This window comes from Neopelma chrysocephalum, unplaced genomic scaffold, assembly GCF_003984885.1.
Source record: "Neopelma chrysocephalum unplaced genomic scaffold, ASM398488v2 Primary Assembly neopelma1_76, whole genome shotgun sequence".
NCBI classification, from domain to species: Eukaryota; Metazoa; Chordata; class Aves; order Passeriformes; family Pipridae; genus Neopelma; species Neopelma chrysocephalum.
In genome coordinates this window covers 9,669,229-9,681,465 of record NW_020897737.1, presented here as the reverse complement: position 1 = coordinate 9,681,465, position 12,237 = coordinate 9,669,229, and the positions used below count along the sequence as shown (strand labels likewise).

At 35.6% G+C, this 12,237-nt stretch overlaps 1 protein-coding gene across 3 annotated transcripts in view; it reads left to right on the top strand.

Annotated features, from left to right (window-relative positions):
• CFAP47 (cilia and flagella associated protein 47) overlaps positions 1-12,237 on the top strand; it is a 275,466-nt gene that overhangs the window by 207,996 nt on the left and 55,233 nt on the right. For all 3 annotated transcript variants that reach the window (XM_027689060.1, XM_027689061.1, XM_027689062.1), the window contains one exon: positions 3,276-3,371. In XM_027689060.1, coding sequence (XP_027544861.1) covers positions 3,276-3,371 — 96 coding nt within the window. The remainder of the gene's footprint in view (positions 1-3,275; positions 3,372-12,237) is intronic.

Below are 12,237 nucleotides of genomic sequence, written 5' to 3'. Positions count from 1 at the left end.
TTAGTAATATAAAACTCAATTTGCTAACACTCTAAAATGTCTTAGATGACATTTTAGCATTAAAACATGTTGCTGGATTGCCTTCCTTTATTTAATCTTGTGTTGGACTCATCAGGCTCGTTGGTGGTGTTACTGGAGGCCAGAAAGGGGACAGAATGGGGGAACTGACAGCAAACAGCAAGTCAGAAGGCAGAGTGAAATGCTTGACTAGTCTTCGTTTTTAGAAATTGTGTTTCAGAACATGTGCCACTTCTCAAGAGAATTCAAAGTGTCAACAATTAAAATAGGGCATCTCAGTTAAAGTGTACAAGTAGTAAACATCAACATTTATAGATTTACTTAATGCTTTAAAGAAGATTACAGAAGTTATCTCTATCTTGTTTTCAAGTAACATTCCATAGGCAGTTTCTGCCCTAGATAGATCAGAAATTATATTTTGAATTGCACAGTTCAGGAATTTAAACAGATATTAATTGGGAATTGTTGTATTTGTACCATTTCTGAAGCTTTCATTTACATTTCTGAAGCTTTGTCAAACCCCAGAGCATTATTTCTCAGAAATATTTCTTTCTGAGAATTTTGGCTGCTACTGTAGCACAAACAGTCCTTTATTTGGGATAATTATGGAGCAAGTAAAACTACCCACAATCTGATATTTTGTGATGAAGGGATGAAATCTTGGACCTCCTAAAACTAGATGGTTTTTTACTGAATTTAGGAACAATTAGTTTTTTTCTTAGGATTTAGATACCTAAGTACTTAAATGTGCAGCTCTAATCCACAGAGGCATTCATAGCTACATTAAGAATATTCATGTGAGTAATGTTTATTTGACAGCAGCTGATTTTCCCCAGTGTGAGCCAATGATCAGAACTACAGAATATGCAAACCCTTGTCATGGGTGGTTTAGCAACCATTTGTACTAGTTGAGCTGTTTCAAATTGAATGATACTGCTCTTCTGCAAATACCACTATATAATATGTCTACTAAGATTGTTGGAAGCAAAAAATAATTCTGTAAATAACTGAAACTACTGAAATCTTTAGTGCAAACCACTGAAACCCCCAGAGTTCACCTGTATAAGAATTGTCCCTAAGTATTACTGGGTCATTAATACCTATAATGCTTTATTTTGGTCAACATGGGTAATTTGATTTCGTAATTTCAGTGATCCAAATGTCAATTGGAGTTTCAAAAAAAAAGGTCAAGCGCTTTTATAGAGGATATTAATTTCAAACTTGGAAGGACCATGATCAAAGGAAAGATTAAAGCTACAATGGTAATTAGGAATTAGATAAGGGAGGTGAGTTGTTTCCTCTGGAATCCAGTGTTACCTGCATTAGCAAAGCTGATATCTGTGGCAGTGTATAAAGTTGCTTTCTGGTAAGGATGTGTGCAAAGTGTCATGTTGTGGATTATTAAAACTTGCCTTATGTCCTAGAGAAGGTTGCATGCACAGTAGCTTGGCTGCATCTTTTTCCATTTAAAGATTTCTAAACTAGAATTGCCACTTTTTAAATGTGCACTGCAAAATATTTTCAAACTGCTTTCTTTGACTTTATTATGTAATTTAACTAAGTACTCAGTGGCAAGTCTGCTAATTACAGTTATTTTTCTGTCAGGCAAAATACATTGGGCATAAGTATTATTGCCTATATATAAGTCAGTTTTAGAATGAAATAGTAAAGATGTGGGAAAAAATTATTTTCAATCATATAATCAATTTAGAAGTGCTAACATCACTTTGTGCTGATTCTGATATAATTCAAACTGTTATGTCAGCTACCAATTAAAAAAATTATGTGCAATATATAAATGCACTTCTGAACTGATATATGCATTTTTGGAATGTCATGAAGCATAACCTAGTGCTTTTAATTTTATACAGTGAAATTATTTTTTAGAGGAAAAAAAAGGTTTCCAGAGATTAGTTAGCTAGTTCTGTGAAAATTTTTAGCTGAATGTGTAGATCACTATAAACAAAAAATAAATAAGAGATATTAGAAACTTTATAAAACTCTTCTAGTAGTAGAAATTTACAGTATTCAGCTTGTTAGCATTCTGGGATTAAAAAAATAAAGAATTCCTTCAGAATAATTAGCATTATAGGGGAAGCTTTCCCTATAGCTTCACTTCTCCCATTGCAGTCTCTCAGGTAAAGAAAGACGATGATATAGTTGTTTTATTGATATATTAAAATGGGTGTGTTGGCTTTTCCTATTCACCCGTCTTTTCATATTTGGAAAGAGCCCTTCAATTCTTTTAATATTTTCTCATAGATTACAAATTTTATTTTAAACCTCTAGGCTGGTTTCCAAAACCTGAAACTTTGTTTTTGAGATGAAATAATTCTGAGGCTGTTTCTCTTCTCACAAGAAGCAAGAAATTTGGTAGTGCCAAGAGAGCTTTTCTTTGCCTTCCTGAACATCTTTGATCATTGTTCTGTTTCTTAAAACTACTTTAACTTTGTTCCATAACCCCAAATGACAGTCTTCCCCAGCTGTTTGATGAGTCCCGGGTATCATATCTTTCTGTCAGCAGTTCATAATTCAGTGTTACTACACTTTATATGACATATTATACAGATATAGTCTATCTGTTGGGCTCAGATTCTTGGAGTTAACTACTAGATATATTTCCAACAACGCATTTCCTTTGGCTTCTTCAACAGCTTCAAAGCCTTTTTATAAAATTGGACTTTGGACCAGTTTTTCCTATCTCATTTTTCATTATCCACAACATTGAGAGTAATCAGTGAAATAATCTAAATAATGTCTAAATCCACTGTCTTTAGGAAGTGATCTGTAGCTGATCCAGTAACTTGCCAACAAAAACCAATTCTTGTCTTCAACTGTGTCAGTACTGCTAGTCCTGAATCCCTTTCTCCCAAGCTTTCTCTTAATGTTTCATGTCACCATGGGATTTCATTGCTATTTGATTTTTTAATTTACAAAACAGTTTATTTTGTCATCTCTAGATGTTATTTAACTGAAAACACATTAAAATTTGTTTTTTTTTCATGATGGTGTATATTTTATTTTAATTCTATTTAGAAAGATATCCATATGATATCTATACTTCATCACAACGAGGAAAATACTGGGAGAACCTTTAAGCAAAAGGGGAAAAAAAGGGCCATGTGCTCCCATTCAAGAATGTATTTTTTAAAACCCCTGTCTATGAAGCTGTTATATTAGGGAAATTTTGACTTTTAAATGAGTTTCCGTGAATATTTTGTTGTTGTTGGTGGTGGTTTTGTTTGTTTTTTTTTTAGATCGTGAGCTGTCCGGTCCTAATTTCAATGCATCTGTCCTGTCAGAGTCGACCAGTAAGGAATCTGTTTTCCATCTTCTGTTTAAACAACCACGAGGTATGTAATTTCTGGAATTCTACTTTAAATGAAGTGGGTCGAAGGAGGTGATTGTCCCATTCTGTTCTGCTCTGGTGCGGCCTCACCTCAAGCACTGTGTGCAGTTTGGGGCACCACAATATAAGAAAGATATGAAGCCATTAGAGAGTGTCCAAAGGAGGGCAACGAGGGTGGTGAAGGGCCTTGACGGGAAGCCGTGTGAGGAGCTGCTGGGGTCACTTGGTCTGTTCATGCTGGAGAAGAGGAGACTGAGGGGAGACCTCATTGCAGTTACAACTTCCTTGTGAGGGGAAGAGGAGGGGCAGGCACTGATCTCTTCTCTGTGGTGACCAGTGACAGGACCTGAGGGAATGGCCTGAAGTTGTGTCAGGGGAGGTTTATGTTGGATATTAGAAAAAGGTTCTTGACCCAGAGAGTGGTTGTACGCTGGAACAGACTGCCCAAGAGAGTGGTCACAGCACCAAGCCTGACAGAGTTCAAGAAGCACTTGGACAATGCTCTGAGGCACATGGTGTGACTCTTGGGGATGGTCCTGCGCTGGACCAAGAGTTGAACTTTGATGATCCTTGTGGGTCCCTTCCAACTCAGGATATTCTATGATTTTATGATTGAATTATTTATATGATGTGATGTTTTTTAGTCCCTGAAATCAAGAGCATGTGTAATATTTGGTGTATGAGTACAGCTCATAATTCATGTGTTGAATCTGGCTCCTTGTGGAAACAAGAATTAGCACCGTATGAATGATGTTAATTTGTTTTACTTAAAATAACCAAGTAATAATTGGAAGTGCATCCAGTAAAGTTCCTCTGAATTGTGTATTGTTCTTTCTTTCCTCACTCCTGCAGTGATTTTCTTAGACTTTTGAAATACAGTTTCTTTTATAAATAATATCTTACCATCAAAGCACAGATGTTGTGTGGTGACAAAGTGATGATTCTTTGTAAAAGAAACTAAAGGAATGTAACCTGACCTCGTAATAGGTGCTACAAGTATGATATAAGAAGGGTGAATGAGCCCATATAATAATGTAGTATTGATGAATTCCTAGGAAAGGATTTGAATTTTATTAAAAATTAAATTACTGTTCAAATTATTATTCAAAGATTAAGTGCAAATAAATATAGTTGTATTTTAGGACTGTCAAGATGAGCAACACTGCTATAAAAATGCCTATTAGGTAGAAAGGTGTCAATTGTTAAGATTCTTAATTAAATTGAAATTGAAAGGCATCTTAAAAGTTGTTATTTTTTTCTAAGAGAAAGTATAAGAAGTGCAAATAAATACAATGGAAAAGTAAAATATATTTTAAATATATTTTAAATAGTACAAATATTTATTTTTTCAAAATGTCCTGCAACAAGTTACAGGTTCTTTAAACATGAAGTACTGGAGTGGAAAAAAATGTAATTGTTAAGAAATTTATTTTTGAAGTAAAATATTTGTAGTTTTGTAGTTAAGGAGAAGTTTTTTCTCCTTGCAGCTGACTATGCCTCAACAAAATTTCTGGGTGATAAGGATTTAGAAGAAAAAAAGTGCATTAGAATTGGTCTGGACATCATATCATTTTCTATAGATACATTTTACACGGACATATATAAAAGTTGTAACTTTTGTCACAACCTTATTTTTTTTTTTTTTTTGACAGAAGCAGTGAGGAACTGTCTAAAACAATCTAATTCATGTACATAGTAAAACTGACAATGAAATCACTTCACAGAAATATTAGAGCACCAGGGAAATCTTTATAAATTGTACTTTCTGCTACTTATCTTTTATATCTGCAATATTTTATGATGTGATCAGTAGATGAAGATCAGATTAGATGCAGGTGTTAGTGCTTTGCCACTATTCCCTATAACAAAGAAAGAATACTTTGAAAATATGTTGGAACTTAATATTATTCTTGATAGACTTGCTGGAAAGTGTTTGCTAGATCATTTTATGAGCAACATTCATGCTTGTGAAAAAACTGTGCTTCCTGCTGATTAATTACTTGTTTTTTTCCCCACTCCCTCTAAAAACTGAAGGAATAACAAGATAGGCTGAGAATCTGGGAGTAATTTTTTCATCATCCTTTTACAAGAAAGCCAAAATACTATCCATGCTGTGAAGCTGTTACTCATAGTAGACTATCCTTTTTCCCTGCCTTGGCTTCACAGTAGCAACATAAGCGTACTGGGCTGCATGGTGCTGTTTCCCAGGAACACAAACTGTGTTTCTTCACCCCGTCCTGACACTGAAGGTGTTATTTTGCATTCAACCTCCAGTCATTACATTTTATGGCTTTGCTGCCTGGCGGTGTTTATGGCTAAGCCTGTCTGTTGTAAATGACTCCTTGAAGCATCAAACAGGATCAATAAACAGGGCAGTTAGCTGGACCTGCTCTTTAGATATCTCTCTCCATATTTCAGCACTAGTTTTGTGTTTTGAGACTTCTATATTTTAAGCAGTCATGTCACCTGTATCATGTTTATCTCTTTTCCCTTTTTACTGAGAACTTTATGATTAACTCTTTATTTAGCCTTCTAACTTTTGTTTAAAGTATATGTATTTATTAACTCTCCCAAGCACTTAAGAAGGAAAGATAAAATATATTTCATAAATGTGTTTAATGTTAGTGAGACATTTTCCAAAAAGCTGCCTGCAGTGTTAAACCAGTTTGATGGCAATCAAATCTGAGCTATTAAAATTCTATGTATGTTCTTTGGAAGCATATTACTATTATAGTTTCATATTTTATTCAACGTTGTTTGGGAAAGCATTTTAGCATACTTTTTATGTCATGTACAGTCCACTATGATTACAGATAACTTGGCTTTTAAACTAATTTCACCTAAGAAATGGCATAAATTTTGTTCAGGTCCTCAGGCCATTTTGCTTAAATGTTGTATTTCAAGACTTCCTTCTTTAATTCTGTACTTATTTGCATCTGCTTTTTTCTTTCAGTAATTCTTCATGCACAATCTGTTTTTTTCTTGTGATTGCTTTCAAGGACTGAGAAAACAACAAAACTAACATACTGGATTGCCCTGGTTGTCCTTTGTTCCTCTGTCTCTATCTCTTTTATTATGCTTTCATTATCATAAAATGACTTGAAGAGCCACAAAAAAAAGAACTGTCAGAAATAGTTCTCTATTCTAGTAGGCTATTTTGAAAACATGTTGGAAAACATTAGGTTTTCTTTCCTCTTGAGTGTTTTAACTGCATTTTGTGACCATAATTTGGTCACTCACTCACAACAACAGAAAGTTTTACACTTTATAATGTGTATAACTTACGTAAGAGATTGTGTCAAGAAGTAGTCAATGGTCAGATAATGGATTCTGTAGGAAAGGGACATTCAAGCAATAAAAAGACCGAACAGCCAGGTACATACACAATACTATCATATTTTTATCTTCATAAAAAGTTATTAAAAATTAAATTAGCTGGAGAAGAAGGGAACATGCACACCTAGACCTCACTGCAAACCACAATAAAAGAAGTTGTGATAATTAGGAGATTTTCTTTTAAAAAAAAAGTGCTTTCCTTATTTTCACTGTTCTATATTCAAATTTTCCTTCTTTTTGGAACACATTTTCACAGGGAAATTGAAGGGATTAGAGTTCCATTGAAATGCTGGAGGATACAGGTGCCAGATTTCCTGTGAACTTCCTTAGTCTAAGTATTTTCCTGTTTCATCTATACAAGTCTTCCTTGTGATGAACTTTATCTACTTTTCGTTCATTTTGATTTCCTTTCATTAATGTTATTACCTCTCCTGAATTTTCACCTTTTGAAACTATCAAGTTTCACTTTTCTGAGCAAACTGTTCAACAAATGTACTATTCACTTAAGTAGTTCATAAGCTGTGGTACATCAATTCCTTGTGCTACAAAGGTTCATTCAGGAAGGAGCAGGCAGGCTGCCTTCTGAAGTCAACCACCAGTGGCTCTGGTTGGAGGTGTTCCTCAAGCTGTGGGTACATTCAGCTCACAGGGCTTGAACATTTCTTTCTACGCTACCATCTCTCTTTTTCTGGGAAAGGGCCTTCTTTGGCAGATCAAGTTTTGCCTTTAGCATCTCAATATTTTTACTCTACTACTTCTGTTTCTGCTTCTGAGACAGGTCAGCCTCCTTCTCAGGAGGTTGATCCACGATATTGCTGAGTTGCAATTATTAGTTTTCTCTTCGTAGAGTTTTTGTATCTTTTCATTTCAGTAGTTTCTTGCTGAGTCCTTAAGGTGTTACCACCATTCTGTCTAAGTTTCTTTTCTTGCAAGGCTTACGTATTTTCTTACAGTTTATCTATTTTTTCAGCAAAATAAATCCGAAGTTGTGGTGCTGTGCTGCACCTAATTAGACTTTACGTCACAGGCGGCTGAAGTGCTATTCTGAAGATTACATATGCCTTTGAAGAAATTGCTGTTTATACCCACCACAAAATGACAGCCTTCTTGAACCCAGCGTGTGCAAGACATCATGACTTTCCTTCTTGGCCATGTCTGGATACCTGTCAGTATGACCATTCCTTGTTTAGACCTTCAGCTGGCATTGTTCTTGCTCAGTCTTCTCTGAAGTGGCATCATGGCCCTTGGAAACTTGTACAGAGGTAGATTTGCTTTGTGAAATTTCCAGCAGAAGGGAAGACATGGGACCCCTTCCTAATCCATGTACATGGCATTTTTCTGATTGCTGAATCATCCTGGTTTGCCTCTCTCAACCAGGAGAAACCATTCTAAAGATCAGTGTTCTGATGTTACAGCTGAGAGAGAGTCAGGCTGTTTTTGAAGGGTGTGTCACTGCTCAGTACTGGGACAGCACAAAAGATGTAGTCTAAGCCATATTTATCTGCAGAGACATATGCTGACAAAATCAATGCATTCCAGCTGGTGGCATTCTTGGGTGCAGATTGTCTCTTCTGTCAGCATGGAAAACCTGGGAGAGCTCTCTAAAGCCACAGCACACCTGAGACCTTCCTCACGTGGAGAAAATCAGTAGGGACATCTTTGTGTCATGTTTTAAGGCACTCGTACCTTCTAATATGTTGAACAAGAAAGCTTAAAGATTTTTCCTTATACTTCTCTGCAATCTCTTCAGGCCGTATTTTATAGGGCCTGTTATATACCCTCTTTTTACTTTTGAATTTTACTTTATAGATTATATGGTGTAGACGTATCTTTATATGTTTTTGCAAATCAGGAATTCTTTTTAGCGAAATAACTTGAAGTTAAGGAAGTGAAAGGCAGCACTGTAAGAATAAGCAAAAGATCTCTGTTACTGTTTTCTTAAAAACAATCCCCTGAGTTAAAGGAGTAGAACAGTACATTCCCTTGACTGTATAAGGAAATGATTTATTTACTTCAGCATGCTCTCATGATGCTGCAAAAGAAGAGAGAATAAAAAGATATTCAGGATGCAAATAAGAGAAGGGAAGACATCAGAAACACAGCTTTTGCATAGTCTCATGCAGATCCACATAAGACTTCCCATGTGGATTTATCATGGAAAACATATTTTCAAGCTATAATTGCCTCACAAATTTTAACTAGGCTGTGCAGTAGGTTCCATCAGAATCTTATGATTTGTTACTGAACATCCAGAGTATAGGACTTCAGAGCATTTAAACTATGCAAATCAGCCTCAGGAGAGGCTGTTATTTCACATTATCTTAGCTTATTTCTCTATTTAAAAATATCTGCTGTGTTTTATAACTTGATAAGAAATTATCTCCTTCATTTTCAATAGAGCTAGAAAATGAAAAGATGATTAATTTTGACTTAGAATAGCATATTGCTGCTAATCTGTTTGATAACAGCTGTGGATGGACAAGATGGAGTCTAAATGTGCCCTTGAATAAGACAGAACTGCTTAATTCCTCCCCTCTTCCTGATTCTTGCTTCTAGCCTTCACCTGTTAAGGTAATAAAGTCAGTGAAAACTCCAGAGACACAGATTTGTTTCATCCTGTAAATTACCCAGTAAATCTATGTCTAGCTCTAAATTTGCTATAAAACATTACCTGCACTAATCTTTTTCTTTCCAGCCTCACGTGCACGGTGGGGAAATTACCGGCAGTATCAAACAATTGTTTCTAGAGCAGAACTGAAGAAGCTTGATTTTCTAGACATCTGTTTTATATCTTGATTTTCTAGACATCTGTTTTATATCCATTTTCCCTGTCCTCCTCTGCTCTTGGAACAGTCACAATATGTCTCTGTCTGCCATCAATTCATTTGTGCAAGACTTCCACATCCATGCTGCACCCCAAATATACAGTGAAGACTAAGTTTCCCTCCTTCCCTAAACTAACTTTTAATTTTCTGATTGAGAACTAAAATTGTTGATTCTGATGTAACTTTTCTTCATTTGTGTTTATAAGCTGACTTTCCTTGTCTATCCAGCTGTTGAGTTCTGCAAAGCATTGAAGGTGTGTTGGAGTTGTATGTCTAACCTTGCTGAGAGAGGACAGAAGACTAAAAATGAAAGAAACAAACAAACAAACAAAAAAATACTACTGGCAGTGGTATTAATGGAAAAAAAGGTATGGAAACTTGAAACAATCACGGAGATCTTTTTTTCCTAAAGAAGAGACTGAAGACAATTACAGAGTTCTTGACAATATTACCTTAACATTTTTAAATGAGGAGTTGAGGTATGTGTAGGAAAGAAACTGAACCTTTTGCATGAGAACGTTCAGACATGGAAGATTATGATAAAATTTCAAGTTTTTCACATGAAGTTATGAAGGTTTGAGGAAAAGAAGAGCTAGCTGGTTTCAACTTTAATGTCTTTTTTTTTTTTAATTACTATATACTTTCCACAAGAGAATCATGATTCAAACTTATCTTACTAAGTAACCGTCTGGGGCACAGATTTTATTTTAAAGCGTAAATGTTGGAAGGAAATATTGAAACTGATCTTTCAACATTGAATTTTTATGCCTTAAGAGTTCTTGATAATTACACTGTTGAATTAATGTTCTTTTTTTCATGAACTGAGTTTTTCTAGAACTCTTTTGTAAAATGTTTTAATTGATTTTTTTTTTTTTAGTCAATGGAGGATGGGCCTCAACTATAAGACAGAAGCTAAGGGCAAGTCAAGTTATATATATATATATATATATATAAAATGCATTCAATAGTTAAACAACAATTGTTACCCACAGTGGTAACAGAATTTTCACTACAGTGGCTCACACTCTAGCCAGTGAACCCTTAAGGATTTTCTTAATCAGAATTTGGTTTAACAGGCTTGCAGAACATTGTGTACTTCAGCTTAATTTGAAAGCTCTTATTTCCCAAATGTTAAGCTTTTTACATGTCTATGATGGTCCCTGTTCTGACTCTTTTTTTTTCTCATTCCAAGTATCATCAGATGTTCTTAGAAGTCCAGGCTCCAGTGGGCACAAGTATTTAGAAGACAACTGTAAGGCTCTTGCAAACCCTTGGTACTGTCTGTAACTGGTGTATTGGGGGACTGTGAATAGTAGGATGTACCTGGAGTCACTTTTGGAATTCAGTGTAATGTAGCTCAGACCCTGGTATGTTACACAGGAGTGTCTCTTTTTTACCTTGTATTTGTGTAAAACCCAATCACACAAGTCAAACTTATACAATCAAATCATTCCATAATTGTCCTGCCAAACAATTAACTTGCTTCTACACATGTTCCAGAGCTCTCTGAATTCTTTTGTCTCCCTTCTCTACTTACAGTTCTACAACCCTTCAATAGATGCATATTTCTGTTGCTTTCCAAAAATGTTCTGAGTTGGAATTACATGAATTATCAATCTGAATTGCAGTCAGCAAGGAATAAAAAGGAAAGCAGGTGTTTTCTTTTGGTTATGTTTTGTTCGTTTGTTTGTTTTAGTTTAGTCACAAAGTTTTCAGGACTAGTTGTTTGAATTGTTTAGGAAAGCTGTCAGAGTGTGCTGAGCATGCAGATATGCATTTTCTCCTTCTTGGTAGAGTCGGTGTTTGCTGGGCTTTAGTTTGGCCATGTACATGATAACTAGATCCAACATTGTTTACTAGTAGCAGAAAAAATCTTGCTGAATAAGGAATTTTAAAATCTAAGAGGATCTATGATGTAGTGTAAAGCTTAGTGTGCTTAAAACCAATTTGAACTTCAAACTGTAAGAGGTAAGAATCCGGCTGATTTTAGGACCACAGTAGGTGGTCTCCTGCTACTTGCTGGTTAGTCTGACTCGATGTTGGGTAGCAGCTGACATCCAGCTCACGCAAAACACTGTTCCCTCCAATGACTGGCTTAGACTGAGTCTCCCCAGCAGCTGACACTCAGGACTTGTGCAACTTGCTGGCTAGTCCAGCTTGAACTTTGCAAGCGACCAACTCACACAGAGGCTCAGGGTAGAGAGAGTGCTTACACAGAAGATAAACATAGGATTTAATAAGAGTACAGGGTACTGGTCAAGCCTGAGGTGTTGTCAGACAGCTGTACTGGCCAGCACCTGCTTACATAACTGGCATTTTTTGTCTTCTTTTACCTTTATTCTTGTATGCTTGTTCCTCCCTCATCTGCTTTGGTCTTTCTCTTTTCCCTCCTGTCTTCTCTCCCCTAAACATCCCATAATCAGTTTTACATACACTTAAATAATATATTTTGTTCAGTGGTATGGTATATGATCAACTGAAATAATAGCTGCTAACAATTGCATTCAGAAATCAAATTATTATAGTGAAAGGTGCATTTGGTTTGTTCAGTTCTTGATTTAGTGGCATATTTGAATCTGTTGAATTTCAGGTATTTAAGAAAATCCTGAAATAATGAAGAATCTAAATTTAACCAACTGTCTTAGTTGCACTGAAATTATAGAAAATGTAGATGTTTATGTCAGGCATGTATTCTAAGTGTTGTGGTGT